Source organism: Schistocerca americana, chromosome 1 (assembly GCF_021461395.2).
Source record: "Schistocerca americana isolate TAMUIC-IGC-003095 chromosome 1, iqSchAmer2.1, whole genome shotgun sequence".
Classification (NCBI taxonomy): domain Eukaryota; kingdom Metazoa; phylum Arthropoda; class Insecta; order Orthoptera; family Acrididae; genus Schistocerca; species Schistocerca americana.
In genome coordinates this window covers 970,465,411-970,487,377 of record NC_060119.1, presented here as the reverse complement: position 1 = coordinate 970,487,377, position 21,967 = coordinate 970,465,411, and the positions used below count along the sequence as shown (strand labels likewise).

At 43.9% G+C, this 21,967-nt stretch overlaps 1 protein-coding gene across 1 annotated transcript in view; it reads right to left on the bottom strand.

The window, feature by feature from the left end:
• LOC124595630 (discoidin domain-containing receptor tyrosine kinase B-like) overlaps positions 1 to 21,967 on the bottom strand; it is an 811,748-nt gene that overhangs the window by 30,502 nt on the left and 759,279 nt on the right. Inside the window, exons 12-13 of the mRNA XM_047134455.1 lie at positions 19,697 to 19,844; positions 10,918 to 11,069 (exon numbers count right to left, since the gene is read on the bottom strand). Of these exons, the coding sequence (XP_046990411.1) occupies positions 10,918 to 11,069; positions 19,697 to 19,844 (300 nt within the window). The remainder of the gene's footprint in view (positions 1 to 10,917; positions 11,070 to 19,696; positions 19,845 to 21,967) is intronic.

The window sequence follows — 21,967 nt, the reverse complement described above, 5'->3', positions numbered from 1 at the left end:
CGGTTCTACGTGCTTCAGTCTGGAACGGTGCGGCCACTACTTCGCAGGTTCGAATTCTGCCTCGGGTATCTATGTGTGTGATGTCTTTAGGTTAGTTACGTTTAAGTAGTTCTAGGTTCTAGGGGACATTTGAACCTTTTTTTTTTTTTTTTTTAACGAAGTTCTTTTCAAAAAAATTTCAAAATGATGTCAAGGACTCTGCATTGTAGGTCCTAGCAGGACCGACTGAGCCAAAAAGGGTTATGGTGTCCACTCCATAAAGGCACTAAAGCTACCAAAACATGTTTTAAATGTCGGCCGGCCGAAGTGGCCGTGCGGTTAAAGGCGCTGCAGTCTGGAACCGCAAGACCGCTACGGTCGCAGGTTCGAATCCTGCCTCGGGCATGGATGTTTGTGATGTCCTTAGGTTAGTTAGGTTTAACTAGTTCTAAGTTCTAGGGGACTAATGACCTCAGCAGTTGAGTCCCATAGTGCTCAGAGCCATTTGAACCATTTTTTTTAAATGTCAAAAACACGTGTGCAAAGGAATTTCATTGAGTAAAAGGTACGTCTCGACTGTGATGATCTGAAATAAATTCTTACTTGATTCGTTCATGTACCTACTGTCATTGTTTTATTGAAAGTTATTGTCTAATTTTTCTTTATGTTTGACGTAATTTATAATTATTTTATTTAAAAACATCTTTTGCTAAAGCAGATTATCTTCATTTCATGAGTTAATACCAATCATTATGTTTAAGAGGCCAATGTTAATCTAACAGTCTTAATCGTTGCTAAGATCACATTTTCCTTTTTAATAGATATTAATTTTTCATGAACAGGGGCCTTCAATTTATTGTTTCCTTAACAAGTTTAGAAAAACGTAGAACTACGTCAGTCCTAATAGCGAATCTACTAAGGGTTGGTGGAGAACAATGGACGTCATGCGATACTGAATGTTTATAGCGCACGGCAGCAACCAACCAAAACATAGCTTTGGTTTACTTTGCTGTAAAAGCAGCGTTACCAGTTTCGAATTCACACAATATCACCCGTATACTTCTATCAAAATACATGTTACGTAGCCATCACTTAACACTTCCAGGCTGAGATGCCGTGGTCCATACATAAAACTCTCCCCTGAACTTTCGCCTTCGACTGCGGAAGGCATCCTCCGAGGACAAGCGGCGAACTGCAACGAGAACGCGAGCGAGCGCCTTATATATAAGCCATCCAGAGGCCACCGCTGTCACGTGACGTCGGCTGTGCTATAATCTCTGATATGGCCAACTTTCTCAATTGAAATTAATCGATTTTCACGCTGTTGCTGCAATGTTGACTACTCAAGTTCGTTGCGCAACGCACAAATTATCCACCCGCAGTACGTTCTTTGACACATTTACAGAGTAGTACAAGACACACGAGCGTGTAAGTTGCTGCGATACAGAGCTACAGCACTTCAAGTGATGAGGCGTTAAATTTGTGTAGGCATTTCATATAAAAAATAAGGCTTCAGAGAGAGAGAGAGAGGGTGGGAGGGAAGGGGGGGAAGCGGAGGAGGGGGATAAAATAGCATTTACAGATTTACAACATTAATAAGTTACCTTATGAAACAGCGCAGAAACAAATGTAAATCCACATGTACCTTTTCTACAAACCTCTTAACGGCGAATTTATTATACATTTTGTGCCATGAAACTTACTGATTAAAACAAAGACTTATAACATATTACGATAAGTCATGGGATTTACAAATAGGCGGAGAAATTTTATTTTGGGTGCAGTATTTTCCCACCTGTGTGTACAACTATTGATAAAAATGTGCCAAGACACACGTAGAGATTAGATAATTTGCGTTGTGGCCAACGGACTTGAATACTCAAAAATGGCTCAAATGGCTCTGAGCACCATGGGACTTAACGTCTAAGGTCATCCGTCCCCTAGAACTTAGAACTACGTAAACCTAACTAACCTAAGGACATCACAGACATCTATGCCCGAGGCAGGATTCGAACCTGCGACCGTAGTGGTGCGCGGTTCCCGACTGAAGAGCCTAGAACCGCTCGGCCACAACGGCCGGCGGACTTGAATACTAATGAATACCATGTGAGCGTAGAAAAACGTTAAGAATAAAATTTCCGGCCGCTAATTTCACTAACTTGCAGTTAAATACAAGTTTCAAGTGCAAACATCGTTTTCACACTTTCTGAACTGTGAATTTCTTTTTATCGTAAGCTAGTCACCTGTAAACCAATATACCATGTGTTTTGATAAAAGCACGCTGAGGGTGAGAAGCGTGTAAATTCAAATCCGCTTCTGCTGCTTTCTCAATAAAGTGAACCACAATTAAAATATGGCGGGTTTCTGCTGCACGCTATAGATATTCACTAATTACTTGTACTTCAAGGCGACAGGTTGTTATTATTCCAAGCATTGCCCCTCCTATTACCTTCAGGTTTCATACCATTTTTATTACGCTGGGGGACGAGTAACAAACGCTAACGGTAATTAGTTTCTTTCGTAGCTGAATATGTCAGTTCATCATTTTAAGAAAATTGAAAGAAACCTTGCTATTATGCCCCAGATAGCGAACTATGACAATGTTTATTAGGTGATAAACGAAAATATTTTTACATAAAATCGCTTATTCACTCTATTCCTTAAAAATCAAGTCCGCTCTTAGCCACTGAATTATCGAGAAACGCACTTCATTTGCGAGCAATAGTAAACACTGCAGTAAGCACACACAAGTGTGTTGAGTGCAAACTAGGAAGCATTTCAGTTTCATTTTATCTCTTAATTCTTTACCTGTAAAACGGTTATCGAGGTAGTTTTACAATGAGCAGTGACTGAATGTACAAGGGACGATCAAAAAGTTTCCGTCCGAAGTCCGTACAGTCCATAATTTGTATGCTAGTCAGGTAAAATCTCATGAGCGTAGATGCAATCATCACACAGACGCACCAAGTTGAAGACACCCGTTTGGTAAGACACAGTTTGCTGCTGCGTGGAGTCCACAACTGCTTGGTGCATATCCTAGTCTGACAGGAACCGTCATATCTTTGACGTCTTTTTTAAGGAACCGAAGGCGCGATAATCGCATGGGGAGAGACTGGTTCCATGAGGAATGTACTCAAGTGTCTTCCACTTCAGCTGGCGTAACTTCTGCGTTAAGACGTTATATATATGTAGACGAGCGTTAGCACGAAGCAGTTGCATCCAGCACGGAACTAACCAGTCTCCTGCCAAATACTATGAAGCAAGTCTTCAGTATGGGCGAAAACTGCTTGTGTTATCTGTTGTCGCAGATCATCTACGTTTTCCGAAAGAGGAGGAACAAACGCTTGGTCTTCAATGTAAGCCCATACACGGAAGTCCAGTGGGGTTAAATTAGGTGACGGTGGTGGCGAGGATATGGTTCCACCATGTCCAATCCAAGTTGGCACATTCCAACGGAGATACGAGGCAACTTCACGATGATAATGTAGAGGCGCGTGATCTTCCTGGAAAATAACTTCTGTGCCCATGTCCTGTTGTAACTGAGGCATTAGATAATATCCAAGCACTTCCAGCTACTGTGGACTGCGAATGTGAGACTACTGAACTTGTTCAGTTACTGCTGCGTAAAAGACTGCTGGCGCACACTGGGTGGTACAGAGCCACGTTCGGTGGAACAATTGTACAAATTCATAATAGTTTGAGGTGTTGGCTGTCGATATTTAGTCCCGAACTGTCTCTGAACAGGTTTCATGAAACCATAAACAACACTGCGTACACACTGCACCGCTACTTACTCCAGGCGATCTGTTGGAACAACTGTTCCAGGCATGCCCAGCTAGTGTGAACGTCGGGAACTAAGAGCGTTAAGCGGTAGTAAGAATTAAGGATGTACTGTATTCAGAGCTGTACGATACACGTATGCAAGTTATCTGCCCTTTTCACAGCTAAAGGCTACTCTTGTATAATTAATTTACACTCATGTTCAGAAAGAAACAGAAAATCTTGATTGACTAGAGATAGGACGTTCCTATTCACGGGACATGTATTGCAGAAATGATTAGCATTTCAGTCACCTCGATTCAGCATGTGACCTGTTGCCAACAGGCACAAGGTCCACCATAGGCCTTGATAACTTGCTCCATGCGTGATGGCATCGACGTGTATAAAGCGCGAATGGCGTCCTGCGGTACTGCCATCCATGCTGCATCCATTTGGTTTCATAGTTTTCCTTCAGAAGTTGGCATTGAATCACAGTGCTGAACGCTTTGTTTCACCATATCCCACACATTTTCGACTGGCGAGAAGTCTGTTGTTCTGGCAGGCTCCCCCTATCTGCAGCGAACCAAAATGCGGCCACCAGTTACAAACAAACAGAACTTAGATTGGTCCGAAATCACTATCTGATGCCAATCCTGCCGCCAGTGATGTCGTTCCATACACCATTGCCATTTTGTATGTTTCTGCACATTCGTCAGAGGTACATAGAGAAAAGGACAATGGGCACATAACCCACGCCTTAATAAATGGTGACGATTGTCACTCATTATAATGTACAATGTGTTATACTATTTGACTGTTGTACCATACCTGAGGAAGGTGCAAATCTGTCCTGCAATGCCATTCGGATGAAGTGTCGATCTTCTTGGTGGGTGTTCTGTTTAATGCGTCCAGACAACACATCTCGTCGTGTTCGAGAGGCTTCCGAGAACCATTCTGCACACATCCGTTGTACTGCCGAAACACTTCGTCCAGAGGAGCGGCAGTTTCCCGGATGCGTCACATTCTCTCATGCCAATTATGCGCCCTCTTTCCTAGTCACTGATTTGACAATACGGTTAGCGCATATGTCTGCGAAGCACCCTGCGCGTCTGCTCATGTCACACTGATTCATTACCTTCGGTCTACAGCGACAACGAGAGTCGCAGGCAAATTGTACCGGTAGGTGGTGTTGAGTCGCGATATCGATGTTGACGTTGAACTCGCAGGCCGACGTGGTTCAAATTCTAATCATTTCTACAGAACATACTAATGCACATGTCCTGTGAATATTAACGTCGTATCTCTAGTCGTTCAGTGTGTTATGTTTCTCCTGAACATGAGTGCATAAACACCCTGTATTGTCAAAGTAAACTCTTGTTTCGCGTGAACTTCAAAAAAATGTTCAAATGTGTGTGAAATCTTACGGGACTTAACTGCTAAGGTCAGCAGTCCCTAAGCTCACACATTACTTAACCTAAATTATCCTAAGGACGAACATACACACACTCATGCCCGAGGGAGGACTCGAACCTCCGCCGGGACCAGCCACATAGTCCATGACTGCTGCGCCCTAGAACGCTCGGCTAGTCAAGCGCGGCGTGAACTTCAGTTTGTTATCAAGCTTCCCCATAACATCCGTTGAAACTGATGTTTCGTGTTTTTTTCCCTATGGTGTCCAATGTTTGGTAACAGACGATGTTTAATAGACAAATGGAAAGGACGTATGGCGTCAGTGGCCGGGAGTTCCCAGGCGGGAAATTCGGCCGCCAAGTGCAAGTCTTATTGAGTGCGACGCCACGTTGGGCGACTTGCGCGTGCACAGTGGGGTGAGATGATGATGATGATAGCACAACACCCAGTCACTGAGGGGATTCCCAGCCGGGAATCGAACCCGGGCCCCCGTGCGTGGCACTCCAAAGCGCTGACCATTGAGCTATTAGGGTGGACGTTTAATAGACGATCTCAAACGAGGAAAAGAGTGTATTTCTCTGAAAAGCAGGAAAATGAATGATTGCTAAAGGCGGTAGGGAAGTCATTTTCAGTGACAATGAGCGAATGGTGATGAATGTATTATTGGTAACTGCGCTTTCACTAGACCTCAGAAGTCAGCGGCAACAGAGCTGCGGCTTTGCCAGCACTATAAGAGCGAGGGCGCTGCTAGCACAGCAACACTACGGCAGCATGGTCCGGAGCCAATGTGGGAGGCCGCTCTGTACATCAGACACAACGTCGAGTATCACAGACGGAAGGATGGTGATCAACAGAAGCGACAGAGGAACAGTCAAACAGTAAGCGTTGGGTAGCCGTTGACTGGCGGGTGGTCGCGAAGGAGCAGGCGCTCTTTGACAGAAACAAGTGCGGTACGTCTGGAGTGGTTTCAACAAGTTAGAGTGTGTAGCGCGCCGGCTGGAATGTGAGGACTGAAGTTGGACTTTAGCTGTGTATTCTTGTGTGTGTGTGTGTGTGTGTGTGTGTGTGTGTGTGTGTGTGTGTGTGTGTGTGTTTTGCAAGCAGCTCTCTCCAGTCTCCGTTCCTTGTTGCGAATGTTGTCAACCTGCCTGTGGCACAAACGGTGACGTATTTACATAAAGTAGAGGGCAGAACTATATAGTGGACGTATACAATCGCTCTGGATTGGATGAGACTGACAATATTAATTGACACTGCTCTTAAATACTTATGAGACAGATGCTAAGTAGAAGCTTTAAGTTTGATCGTAAATTTATGTGACGCTGATCAGTGAATGAAACTGGCTGTGTCTTACCATTGTATACATATCCGAGTAACAGACTGTTCGACACATGTCACGTTTTGATAACCTCATCAGGGCCGCGGGCTCTGTTAACTGATATTGATCTTCTTGTGTATTCTAACGGCTAATTTTATGTGATTGTTTTCATTTTCATTCACTGTAATAATTTATTTTCTGGTTCTAATATTTTAACTGTTGCTGAATATTACATATTTTATACAATGCGTTCTGTTTTTTAATAATGTTAAATCATTATCTGATTTTAATATTATTGTTTATCGTTACCTTTACTTTTTGGAGTTGTGCAATCATCATGAGTTTAAATTTCTCTTTAATTTCTTGGGCATTTGTAATTTTTCAGGATGCTTTATCTTGTAACTAAATTTTTTGGTTGTTTTGCGTATCCAGGTGATTGCTCCACAATGAAAAACATTTTAATGAAATTTTGTAAACTGAAATTTTATGTGATTAGCAAGTAAATAGAACAGGGAGTCCCTGTTCTACTCTCATAGGTAGCACACCGCGCGTAGTACACGTCCACCACAGCGCTCGGGGGCCACAGCACCAAGTTACGCCACCTGACGATGGGCTCATAAGAGCCCGAAACCGCTCAGGTCATAACAAAGAACTTTACAACTGAAGCAGTATTTTCAACCTCTGGTATAATGCTCAGTTGCGGATGTTCCTCCAAGAGGAATGTTTGTAACAAAGAAATAGTCAAATTCATAGCTTCGCACATTGTTCAGCCCTGTCTTATCACTCACTACCACGATCACAGTGGGTATTATTATGACTATAACGATATGGTAAAGGCGATGGTAATATGTTCCTAGGGTGCTCAGTACTGAATTGCAGCAATATGAGCACTAAGCTATTAAAAGCAGAACCACTTTTAACACAGTAGAATCCTCTAAGGCGTAACCCACCTTCCATCAATTAACTTGCAGGTAACGATTATTGACAACTTCTTGTTTTCTCTACAATAGGGTAGCTTCATTAGGGCCAGAGAAAAGCAGTTTCGAGTAGACTGGTCTTTACTATATCGTGCACTCCTGTGGCGGGCTCTGTGTGCAACGCAGATTTCCGGGAATTATACAGTGCAACTTGTGGACTTATAGCATACACGTTGCAGATGTCCTGTGGGTAACAGTGCACATACTTCAACTTACGTAATGACTAAGTGAAAGTCACGTAGGTAGGAGACCCGAAGAGGAAATAAAGGCGTATCATACGACGCGATAGCCCATTTAGAATTAAACACAGAACACATCCGGTGCAGCATGTTTCGGAATCAACTTTCCAAGAGAACATCACAGCAAATACGGTCTATCTTTCCTAACAGGGAAGGGAAAGTTGTCGTATTGTGCGGCCACATCGCAACGTATTCTCTGTTTATCAGCGCGGTATATGCCGCTCATGCGGCCTAATACACTGACGGAAAGAATATCGCAACACCAAGAAGGTGTTGTGCGATACAAACTAAGGTTGGAAGGTGTGTTTTCAGATCTGAAACACGATTTCTATTCAAATTTCAGCCAGTGGCGTAGTTAAGACAGCAAAGACGCCATTATCAACACCTCTCTGAGTTTGGACGAGGTCGTGTAATAGGGCTAAGAGGAACTGGATGTTCCTTCTGCAGTACTGCAGGAGGACTTGGCAGGAATAGATCCACGGTACATAACTGCTGCCAGCGATGGACACAAGAATGTATGGTCGCGAGAAGACCGTGCTCCGGACGGCCACGTGGCACTATCGAGACGGAAGACAGTCGCGAGCGGAGTATGGCTCTGGCCTAATCGCACTGCATCTGCTGCAACAATGTGTGCAGCTGTTGGCACTGCAGTGACACTGCGGTTATGAATCGATTATTTCAAGGACAGCTCCGAGTCAGACGCACTATAGCGTACATTCAACTGAACCAATCCACCGCCGTCTGAGACTTCAGTGGTGTTGTAACGCCGGAAATGCATATCCTCCTAATTCCATCTATTGCACTGCAAAATTTTTCCTTATTTTGTTACCTGAAGATATAACATGTCTGTGTCTTTGTATATTGTAATTGTTTTACTATTTGTATATATTTATGCATTTTTGTTGATGTATAATTGGTTTGTTTTGTAAATATTATTTGTATTTTTACGCTGGGTCTGGCCTAGGAAAAACTATGCTATCGAACGAATACATCTATAGGTCGTGTGGAGAACCAAAGTGTTTAGGATCTTTGGTAGTGTTAACTCTGTCGAGCGCGGGCAGAGGGGAGTCTGGCTGGGGTGGTGCAGTGGAGCAGGTGTGTTGTGTGAAGCTCCCGCGAGTTGCCGCGCTTTCGGGGTTTGGCAGCATGTAATTGCGCTCGACTTGCGATGATAGTTTCTGACATGGTGTCGCGGACGGGAAGCATTAGCTGGCGCACATCAAGAGCCCGTTTCGTCTGGTGACCGTGTCGAGAAGAAGGCGCGCCAACATCCAGCTTCTGCAACAGCGACGGCCGACAATGAGTGACTGTCGCCACCTCCTCGTTCGACGGCTTCAAACCTTCAATCAGCCAACAAGGAAGACTGGAAGAACGTAAAGATTTAGAACTGTATGGCAGACCTCAGCTTTTCAAACTTTTAAAATTGTTGCATCACAAAATTACAGCAACTTAGCATGAACTTTTGTTGCTCATTGTCCCAATTGCATTGCCAAGCAGGGCCCCTTCCTTTTCCGAAATGAGCCCGAGTGTCGTTGAAATTCAAACGCCAGCATCACTCGATTTCACTGCTTTAATTTCAAAGTTCAGTTAAGGTATTCATAGCTGGCTACAATATTTAGATTTCACAAGCACAAATTAAGAGTGGGAGTTTTGTTACCGTATTTTAGTTACCTGTGACTGCAGCTCAGCTTGGTACGACTAAACTTTACTATTGTTAATTGTTCAGAATCATTTAATTCAAGTTCAAAGTTAAATCTCTTATTTCTAAATTGTGTAGATTCAAGTAGCTTTTGAAATGATTGTTGAGGTAGTCCAAGACTAACCGTATTTTACTGAATTTCGATGTGCTTCAGAAAGAAAGCTCACTATTAACTTCAGTCACTAAATTAACTTTCGATTTTCCGGTTTTATTAATTCTTTTGCTAAATTAAGTCAGAGTGTAGCGAAATTTATTACTTATGACAAACTTTCAGTTTTCACACTACACGTGGCAACCTTCAGTTGCCACGCTTCTAGTGCTAATTATATGTGTAATAACCTTTCTTTTTTACGTTACTATAGTAATTGTCCTTAGGACTGGCGACCGTAATTTCCCCCAAATCTCAAATATCTGATTACCGCTAGTTAATTGTTAACGTAACGGTCGCACATTTACTTTCTTTATTAACTTTAGCCCTTTTCAAAATTAATTTCCACCAGTTTCATTTGCATTTTTCCATTCATTTAGATGTAACCCTTTCCTCCCTCTTTACCGACAAATTGACTTCGGTGACGATTGCTTTTCCCAAATTTCCATTAGGTACACGCGGTTTAATTTTTCACTGTCATTAAGGTCGATAAGTGAGGGGGAGGTTACAGTGTGAAGCGAGAACGTATTGGAGGGCCGGGGAGGGGGAGGTCTGTTGTGTTTACTGATGAAAGCTGGTTCTGCCTCAGTGCCAATGATGGCCGAGTGTTGCTTAGGCGGAGGCAAATTGAGCGCCTCCCACCAACCTGTCTGCGTGTTAGACGCACTGGACCTACATCTGCTCCGGGGTGCAATTTCGTATGACGTCAGGAGCACTCTCATAGTTATTCAACGCGCCCTGACTGCAAATGTTTACGTCCGTCCAGTAACTGAACCTGTTGTACTGCCATTCATGAATAGCACTCCGCGGGGTAGTTTCCAATAGGATAACACTCACCCATATACCGCTGTTGTAAACCAACATGCTCTAAAGAGTGTCCACACGTTGCCTTGGCCTTCTCGATCACCAGATCTGTCTCCAATCGAGCACTTGTGGAACATCATCGGATGACAACTCCACCGTCATCCACAACCAGCATTGACCGCCGCTGTATTGTCGGACCAAATGCAACACGCATGAAACTCCATTCCCAAAACTCACATGTAGCACCAGTAGGAAACAATGCATGCACGTTTGCATGCTTACATTCAACACCATGGCGGTTACACCGGTTATTAATGTACCAGTTTTCCGTATTGACACAGGCTTATTTCACGCTCAAATTTCTCTGTGATGTTGGAATATTAATCACTTAAATATACGACCTAGACAAATGTTTTCCCGAAATTCCATTACTCCGCATTAATTATTTTTTGCAATTTTTCCGTCAGTGTACATACAAGCGGATGTAGCTACTGTTATGATTTCTACATAATTGTCAGAAGGGTTACTTGAGTTAATGGAGAATCTCGAAAAACATTTGCCATCGACGGCGGAATGTACGTTACCTTGCATATTTCGGTGGCGGCGTAGTACTGCTCCGGCGGCGGAGGCACGGGCGGCGGCTCTGAGCCGGCGAAGGGCGGCGGGCGTCGCGACGGCGGCGGCGTCTGCCTCACCAGCGGCACTGCGTACTCGCGCGACACCACGTCCGGAACACCTGTGCAACACAACCACAGGCCCACCGTCACGCGCGCTCGATGCTGGACACCACGTGCACGTAACGCGTGCTGCACCTGGTCACAGAGAGTGAGTGTGACGGCTCGAACGATATCGTTCTGGTTATAAACCTGATGACGCAAACTGACGTCACATGTAAACATTTCACTGTACCATAAGGCGGTAGCTCAAGTCGAACTGGAGTTGCTTCTAACAGCATGTGCCTTCATTGACACAGGCTTTGAAAGCAGCGAGAATAGCAAATACTCCTTGCTACTTTTCGAGACACGAGACCTAAACGACAGTCGTTTTCCAATTCGTTACTTTCTCTCTTGTTGTTTACCACACTTCCGTGCTGAAGGTGGGCATACATGGCAAGAAACATACTACGAGGGGTTCATTAAGTAATACAACACTTTTTTTTTCCGAAAGCAGATCCGTTTTATTCAGGGCTCCATTACACGATACTATTCCTCACCCTTGTGATGTTCCACATCTCCTTTCAACGCGACGGTCTTACGCCGCCTTATTGTGAGAGTTGTATGCCTGCAAAGAACACTACACTGATCGACATCGCAGCCAACGTCTTGCTGCATTAATGGCCTCGTCATCCACGTAATGCTTCCCGCAGAGTGCATCCTCCATTGTGTCAAACAGGTTGTCCTTCATTACTCTTTATGGTCTGCTATTAGGTGGCGAGGAACCCACATGTTTGCATGTGACGTCAGTTTTGCGTCATAAGGTTTATAGAGGGCACACACCTTTGAGGACCGCAAGTGGTGGACGAGTGTGTCAGCAGTACCAAGTTGAGCAGCGAAGAGTTTATGATCCATCAATCACATCGAATGAGAGTGTCCGCACGTTCCTACATTACAGGAGTCACATCTATGTGCGGCTGGCCGGCATGCAGTCAATCATACAGTTTGCGTGACCTTGTTGCGATGACGACTCACCGTGCTTTTTTTCAATAGCAGCTCTCCGTAGACACTCTGCAAGTGTCTATGAATATCTGCGATGCTCTGATTTCCGCCAAAAGAAACTGCTTGAATCACACCTCCGTTACAAATGCCATTTCGAAGGCTACTTGTAGCGAAGCCACGTATGAGAACCTTCCTGAAACTATACAGACTGATGTTCCATAACCGAAACTGGCCGAAAATATTTGTTACATTACTTACTAATCACCCCTAGTATAAGAGATCGTGCACTGGGAAGGCGGTAAGATTGTATTCCATTTTTGTCTAGAGTCTAGGACGGCGAAAGCAACACTAAAAATTTAGAATAGATGCAGCATCAGCAAGGATCCGTCAATCATGTGCGTATGGACACTGAACCGAGTTCACTTAGCTAATTTTGTGTTGTACACGACAGGAGTTACCCAATTTATGGCCATCATAAGTGTCAACTGTCACCACTTCACCATCAAAAGCTAACCATATGTATCCTCTTAATGACTGAGTCATCAAGCCATATGATATTAGAAAGGTACAGAGCTGCTGAAGTGCGTTGTGATGTAAAAAAATGCAAAGCAGATGAGTCTCTAGTAGTAGTTTTCAGTTCAACTTCCCTTAGATTCAGTTATGAATCTCACATACACCTGTACACTTAGAAAATAAAGGTGTAAGATAGAACTCGTGAATGTTCTACATTTTGTACCAAATGGACACCTGCTGATGTTAGTAATCTGTTAACAATAGCATGGCACTCGTACGAAAACGGACATCAGCTGATTCAGTTGTCAGTTTACGACACACCTTTGGAGGTGACAGCATGGCAAATACTGTAGTACAATGAAATGACAGTTTGTGGACTTAATGGCTAAAAAAAAGCATAACGTGATAATAGACGTACACAGAAATGGCAGGTCCTCACTTTGATACAACGTACATACACATGTGTACTATGTTTTTAATGTCTTTACTCATATTGTATTTTTACGTATTTCATTTAGATGGTGAAAGGTAAGGTAAAGCTCCAGATTTTAGCAGTAGATGGATTCGATACCGAATAGAAATTCATGGTAAAATATCTCTTGATGACCGACAGAGAAACAAACTTTGACTTCATTCTGATTCGCAGGAAATTAGCAACCTTCCACTGCTTCAACCGTTGTTTGTGTTCTGACTCCCATGTGAAACACAAGATCACATCGCCGGGAAAGGACTTTGAGAGAAACGTGTTAACAGCTCGTTCAGTCACGTCTACAATTAAAAAATCAAAACTGTGTATAGTGGGGGTATCTCTCGGAAGAATCTTTCACTACAGTCTTCCCGCCAATAAGAAAAGAATTCTTACCACTCTCATATCCTCCATTCTTCATGTAGAAGTTCCTTTATTACGAATATGGCGTAATGTACAAAGGGCGTTCCGTAAGTGATGTAACACACTTTTCATCTAGACAAATTTCTTTTGGAAAAAACGGAATTTGTTGTGGGACAACGGGGAATATGCCCGCCTAAGCCCCTATGTTTCCATGTAGTGGCAATATGCGTAGCCTTCAAAATTGTCTCTGTAATGGAGGTGTGATCCAAATAGAGCGCCGTCATTGAGCTTATTTTGGTGAAAACCAGAGCACCACACATATGCATAGACGCTTCATAATGTCTACGGACACATGGCAGTGAACAAAAGCGTGGTGAGCCGTCTGGCATCATCGCAACAAGGTCGCACGAACCTGTCCGATCTCCCACATTCCAGCCGGCTGCAGCCACCTGTGACTTCATCATTGTTGGAACATGCGGACCCTCTAATTCCAGGTGATCGACGAATCACAAACACGTCAATGCTCAACTGGATGATTCTGTTGGTAATGACGACATACTCGTTCACCAGTACTTAAAGGCTTGTGCTCGCTGGGTGCCTCGCCGCCTAGCAGAAGACCAAGAAGAGCACCGAAGAACCATTTGCGAGTAATTACTTCCGCCTTACGTGACAATATCATCGCAGGCGATGACACGTAAGTTCATCACTTCGAACTGGAAACTAATCGCCAGTCCATGGAGAGGCGCAACAACATCACTTCTCCTAGGAAGAAGTTCAATGCTCCACCATCAGCCGCTAAAGGCATGGCGCTGACCTTGTAGGACCATGAAGAGGCTATTCTATTTTATATCCTCTCTGATGATGCAACGATTAACTTTGACGTGATTGTTGTTTTTTTCCAGGGGGCGTAGGGGGGGTGGGGGGGAGTGAAGGGTTCCTCAGTCTCCTGACTGATGTGATGCTGTCCGCCAAGAATTCCTCTCCTCTGCATACCTCTTCAGCTTAGAGTATTACCTGCAACTTACGTCCTCAATTATTTGATGGATGCATTCCAATCACTGTTTGCCTCTCCAGTTATTACCTCTGCAGCTCCCTCTAATGCCATGGAAGTTATTCTCTCATGTCCTGACAGTCGTCCTACGGTCCTATCCCTTCTTTTTCTTGTCAGTGTTTTCCGTATATTCCTTTTCTTCCCGCTCCTGCAGAGATTTTTCTCGTTCCTTACTTTATCAGTCCATCTAATTTTCACCAGTCTTCTATATCACTACATCTCATATGCTTCGATTCTCTTCTGTTTCGGTTTTCCCACAGTCCATGTTTCACTGCCATACAATATTCTGCTCCAGACGCACATTCTCAATAAATTTCTTTCACAAATTAATGCCTATGTTTAATCCTACTACACTTCTCCTCGCTAGGAATGCCTTTTTTCCCAGTTTTAGTCTGCTTTTGATGTCCTCCTTGCTCCGCCCGTCATGAATTATTTAGCTGCCGAAGTAGAAGAATACCTTAACGTCGTCTATTTCTTGATGATCAATACTGATATTAAGTTCTCGCTGTTCTCATTTCTGCTAATTCTCATTACTTCCGCTTTCCATCGATTTACACTCGATCCATATTCTGTACTCATTAGACTGTACATTCCATTCCGCTAATCCTGTAATTCCCGTCATCGGCGAATCTTATCAATGATATGCTTTCACCCTGAATTTTTATTCCACTCTTGAACCTTCGTTTTATTTCCGTCATTGCTTCTTCGATTTATAGAGGGTGGCAATTATTGAACTATATGAAAAAAATGTAAATTAGTTACGAACTACAAAGTGCACATACTGTATTCAACATGTTAACGTCACTAAAGATATTCCGATTTAAGTTATGACATGTTCTATATGCCTGCCATCATTGGCGATGATGTGGCGCAGACGAATAGCGCAAATCTACATGACTTGCCGAAGTGTCGGAACATCGATGCTGTCGATGACCTGCTGAATTACTGTTTTCACCTCAGCAGTGGTTTTGAGACTATTGCTGTACACCTTGTCTTTAAATATAGCCCCACAAAAAGGAGTTTATGGTGTTCAGATCCGGTGAACACGGCGGCCAATAAAGGCTCATGCCAGTGGACTGTGGGTACCCCACAGCCAGAACGCAGTTCCAAAAGTGCTGCTCCAGGACATCAAATACTCTCCCGTTTCTATGGGTTCGAGCTCCGCCTTGCATAAACCACATCTTGTCGCAGCTTCACGTACCGTTCGGTGGTGACCTTGGGATCACGGAAAATCCGTGACAGGACATTTCACACCACACAGTCATCCGTTGAGGGTGAAGAGACTTCTCTATTTTGAAATGCGGATTATCAGTCACCAAAATGTGCTAATTTGCTTATTGACAAACCTGTCACAATGAAAATGGCCGACAACAATAAAGCACTTGTGCATATGCATACTAATTCCCGTTATGCCATGATGCAAACCGTTCAGAAGTTATGACAATTTTATTTCATACAGTTCAAAAATTGTCACCCATAGATTGAACAGTAGGGGTGAAAGACTACGTCCTTATCTTACTACCTTTTTGTTACCTCTTGGCTTTTGCACATATTGTATATTGCGCGTCTCTCCCTACAGCTTTCCACTGTTTACCTCACAATTTCGAGCACATGGCATCATTTAACATTGTGGAACGCTTTTTCCACGTCGACAAATCCTATGAACGTTTCTTCATTTTTCTTTAGACTTGCTTCTGTTATCAACCGCAACGTCACAACTGTTTCTGTGATGTCTTTACCTTTGCTAAAGCAAAACCTACCTTCATCTAACGGATCCTCTGTTTCCTTTCCCATTCTTTTATATATTATTCTTGTCAGAATCTTGGATGGAAGAGCTGTTAGCTTGATCGTACTACGATTACCGCCCTTGTCAGTTCCCGCAATCTTTGAAATTGTTTGGATGATGTTTTCCAGAAAGTCAGATGTTATATCGCCATAATCATACTTTCTTCATACCAACGTGAATGGTGGTTGTCTTGCTACTTCCCCCAATGATTTTGCAACATTTTATGGAATGTTATCGATCCCTTCTGCCTTGTTTGATGTTAAAATCTTCCAAAGCTCTTTTAAATTCTGATACTAGTACTGGAACCCCTATCTCTTCCATATCGACCCCTTTTTCTTCTTTTATAAAATCGTCAGACTAGTCTTCTTCCTCATAGAGGCCATCAGTGTACTTCTCCCATCTATCCACTCTGTCTTCTGCAATTAACAGTGGAACTCAAATTACACCTTTGATGTCATCGCTCATGCTTTTAATTCCACTAAATGTTGTTTTGACCTTTCTATATGCTAAGTCAGTCCTTCCGACGATTATTTCTATTTCAATTTCTTAAAGTTTAACATGCAGCCATTTTCTCTTAGCTTTTCTGCACTTCCTATCTCTCTCATTCCTAAGTGTCTTAGAAAGTATTCGGGAATTTCTCTGAACATTTTTGGAATTCCTTCTTTCGTTGATCAACTGAAGTACTACTACTGTTATCCATGGTTTTTTCGCAGTTACCTTCTTTGTACCGACTGTTTTCTTTCCAACTTCTGTGACTGCACTTTGAAGAGATGTCCATTCCTCTTCAGCTCGACTGCCTACTGAGATATTCCTTATCGCCGTATCTACCGCTTCAGAGATCTTCCAGTGAAACTCTTCATTCCTTAATATTCCCGCATCATACTTCTATGGCAATGATTGTTCATTACTAGTCTCTTAAACATCAGCCTATTCATCATCACTGATTTCGGAATCTCTGCCTGACCATTATGTAATCTAACTGAAAATTTACTGTATAGCCCGGCCTTTTCGTAATATACCTCCTCCTCTTGCGATTATTCAACAGAGTATTCGCTATTACTATGTGAAATTTACTGCGGAACACAATTAGTCATTCTCTTCTCCTATTCCTAATACCAAACACGTACTCTTCCGTTACCCTTTCTTCTTCTCCTTCGTATACACCATCATTCCAATTCCTCGTGACTATTAGATTTTCATCTCCTTTTACGTACTGAATTACCCGTTAAACACCCTCATATACTTTCTCTATCTCTTTATTTTCGACTCGCGACGTCGGCACGTATACGTAAAATACCGCTGTCGATGTTGGTTTGTTGTAGATTCTGATGAGAACGACCCTTTTAGTGAACTGTTCACAATAACTCACTATCTGCCTATTCATAAAGAATCCCACTCCTCTTATACAGTATTTTGCTGCTGTTGACATTACCTCATATTCATCTGTCCATAAATCCTTGCCTTCCTCTAATTTCATTTTACTTACACCAACTATATGCAGATTGGGTCTTAGCATTTAGCTTTTCAGATTTTTGAACTTCCGTACGGTGTTCAAACTTCTGACAATCCATGCGCCGAGTCGTAGAATGTCATCGAGTCGTCGGTTATTCAGTCTTTTTCTCATGGACACCTATCCACTGGATGTCTTCTACCGGAGATCCGAATGGGGAACTAGTCCTGAATCTTTTACCAACGGAGAAATCACCATGACACTTTTTCAGTTACTTGCTACCACCAGGAAATTGAAGAAACGACTCTTGCGCATGCTTGTCGCCATGAACACGCAGACGAAAGGCGTAAAAAAGTCTGTGCACTCGAGAGGAACTCAAAAAATTCTTTCGACTGTCGTTCCTCATCCCTCCTACAGCCCACAGCCCAGATCTTGCACCTTCCACCTTGCATCGGTTTGGTTCAATGAAGGGTTAATTTCACGGGAAGCAGTACGTGGATGATGAAATAGTTATGGATGTAGCAAGACGTTGGCTCCGACTTCGAGTAGTATGTTGGTACCATGCGGGCATACTGACCCTCCCAGTGAAGTAGCGTAAGGCCGTCGCACAGAAAGGTGACTATGTTAAACAGCCAAAGTAGTGGGGGACAATATGGTGTACTGGAAACCTCCTCAAAACGAAACTGCTTTCAGAAAATGTATGTGTTGCAGTACTTACTGAACAAACCTCATATTCCAGAATGAGATTTTCATTCTGCAGCGGAGTGTGCGCTGATATGAAACTTCCTGGCAGATTAAAAATGTGTGCCCGACCGAGACTCGAACTCGGGACCTTTGCCTTTTGTGGACAAGAGCTCTACCATCTTTTTTCTTTTTAAATTCTCATTTTGTCCGCGTTTGTTCGTTGTATCTGCTCGGGGCGGACGTCGTAAGACATCCGATTAAGTTCTTTGATGATCGATTAACTCAGTTTTTTAACCCTCTGTCCGAACACGCTGAGCTACCGTGCCGGCTCCATCTGAGCTACCGAAGCATGACTCACGCCCGGTCCTCACAGCTTTACTTCTGCCAGTATCTCGTCTCCTACCTTCCAAACTTTACAGAAGCTCTCCTGCGAACCTTGCAGAACTAGCTCTCCTGAAAGAAAGGATACTGCGGAGGCATGGCTTAGCCACAGCCTGGGGTATGTTTCCCGAATGAGAAGGTAGGAGACGAGGTACTGGCAGAAGCAAAACTGTGAGGAACGTGTGTGAGTCGTGCTTCGGTTGCTCAGATGGTAGAGCACTTGCCCGCGTAAGGTAAAGGTCCCGAGTTCGAGTCTCGGTCGGGCACACAGTTTTAATCTGCCAGGAAGTTTCAAACCCCATATTATCTGCAGAGAGCTTGCAGATATATAATTAATTAAGAATATCGTAAAGGTTACAAGAGAGTGCTAAATCCCGTTCAGTTTGTGCAAAAACAACGTTTTAGGCGCACTGCAGGATCAAATACACATCGAGTTAGTAGAATATGCTGTGTTAGCCTGACTTTGAAGACATTACCGAAAGTAGAAACTGACTGTAAGCATCACCTTAGGAGCTTTACTTACTGAACGTCCTTGTAGCTCATTCCGGGTGGGATTCTGTTTCAATACCTTAGTAAACTGAGGCACTGTAGGGTAATGTATCGAAAGTCTCACTAGGTACTCCTCGCTCATTGGATGTCAACACCGTTTCTCTAGTCCTGGTCCGATGGAGTTGAAAGCTCATGACAGCATAATACTAATGCTAGATTTAACTCGTTTGCTGAAACAGTAGGAAGTGATGATGATAAATTCTTACTAAAATGCATACAATGTATTTGTATCAGATACGTTAAAATGGTGGCAGTGAGGCACGGCAGTAGTAGCATGTTTCAAACGTATTTAAAGCTAAGTGTTTACGCTCACGTTATTTACAAAGACTTCTCCTTCTGATCCCAGGAATACCCACTCCAAGCCCGATTCGTTATTAATGTGCCAAATTCTACAGGCTGCAGACGTAAAAGTATAATGAGCACACTCTGTGGCTAGACAACCATGTAGGCGGAGGAGGTACGCACCCGTATTATACGGCGCGCCGTTGAGCGGCAACGGCTGTCCGTACAGCGGCTGCTGGTAATGTGTCGGCGCCGGCGGCTCGGGGTCGTCCAGGGACAGCTGCCCATACACCCTCCCGTTGGCCGCAACGTTGACGCGCATTTGCAGCTCCTGTGGACAACAAAAGCGTACGGAATAGTGATTTTAGGCTCTCCAAGCGTATGATAGTTTTGAAATTTTCTAGGGTATTCGTTCGGCCCCGCTGCTGAAGCGGCTGGGGACCCCAGTTGTGGTGGTCAGCCCCTGTACCGTCACAACGGGAGCAGGGACTCTGCTGAGGCAGCGGTGGTGGCACACTAAGGACCACAACTCGGATTGCTGTCGCGCCCTTCCCCTGCCGTATCGCCAGTGGAGCCGCGACAGTGTAGAGGGCACCCAGACTCGACAGCGAGAGTGAGGAGATGCACATTATCCGATAAAAAAATATCCGAACACCTATTCTTTGAGATGAATGTGGTTTGTTTCCACTCCTCGCCCTTCGACGGTTTGAACTCTGCTACGGAAACTTTCAACGAGGTGTCTGTCTTTGGAGGAATGTGAGACTATTCTTTCTCAAAAATCGGAACTAGAGAGAGTAGTGATGGGCGGCGTTCCAACCAACCACAAAGGTATTTTAGTGGGTCAGGTTACGATTCTGGGCAGGCCAGTCCATTTCACGAATTTTCTGTCCACAAACCTGGAAAATTAACAAAATAAATAAACGGAGACTTCTTGCATTGGAAATGGTTCACTGGAGGAGGAGCAGCGGATTATTAACATTGAATCGCATAACAAATGAGAAAATACCAAGGAAAATGGAAGTTGTGAAACCTATAATTGACACAGTTCATACAAAAACGGCTCTTTTATACTGAGATCTTGAAATGATGGGTAGTACACTCTGATCGAGACGAGTATGGCAGTGGATAGCATCTGGATGAAGAAGAAGACACCATCACGAAAGTGGAAACGGGAGGTAGATGAAGCATTGCAAATTAGATATCTACAATGAAATGAAATGATGGTATGGCATTGTTGGCCGGGAGGTCCCGATTCGGGGAAGTTCAGCCGCCAAGCGCAAGTCTTATTTCAGTCGGCGCCACATTGGGCGACTTGCGGCCGATGATGAGGGTGAAATCATGATGAGGACATCACAACACCCAGTCCACGAGCGGAGAAAATCTCCAACCCTGACGGGAGTCGAACCCGGTCCCGCTGCATGGGAGGCAAGCACGTTACCACCAGGCTAAGCAGGCGGACGTATCTACAATATGTAGAGTAGACAGAGAACAAGCAATGGAAAACGGCAAGCGGGAAACAGCGACATCTGTATTAATCACGTATCTATATTTTTTGTCCAGAAACAATTGTCTCTCAAATGTTACTTTATGGCAGTGCACATTGTCATGATGATTCAAACAGCGTCTTCCAACTATTCCTCTACTGTACTCAATACACAACACTGTAAAATTTAGCATTTTCTTAACCACGCCGGCCGGTGTGGCCGTGCGGTTCTAAGCGCGTCAGTCTGGAACCGCGTGACCGCAACGGTCGCAGGTTCGAATCCTGCCTCGGGCATGGATGTGTGGGATGTCCTTAGGTTAGTTAGGTTTAAGTAGTTCTAAGTTCTAGGGGACTGATGACCTCATCTGTTAAGTCCCATAGTGCTCAGAGCCATTTGAACCATCTTAACCACGAAAAAGTCTCCATACTGTAACAACTCCTCCCCCGTAGTTTACAGTTGACCGGTAACTTTCTGCAGCAAGTCGCCATATCCAAACCTTCATCATCCCATTGTCACAGGATACAGCGCGTTTCGTTAGTTGGGATCGTCCGTTTCCACTGATCCAGTGTCTCGTGCCGTCACTCTTTACTCAGCCTAAAGCGTTTCTCAGTCCCGAGTACAGAAATGTTGACTTAGAAAGAGCTGCTCGACAAGTGTGTCTCTTTTTATTTCCCTACTCACAGCCCCCCCCCCCCCCCCAACTAACTCAGCTGCTCTAGCACTCTGGAACTCACAAGTGCTGATTTAGTGAGCTTCTTACAACCAATCGTCGACGGTCCCTGTCCGTTAGCAGATGAGGTCATCCTGGTCATGTTTAACCATAGTTGTTACTTCGCGTTTCCCCTTCACAATCACATCAACAGTGGACTTGGTCAGCTTTAGGAGTGTTGGAAACGTCCCTGGTGGCATTGTTACTCCGATGACACCCAGTGACTAGTCCACATTCGAGGTCAATGAGCTCTACTGACTT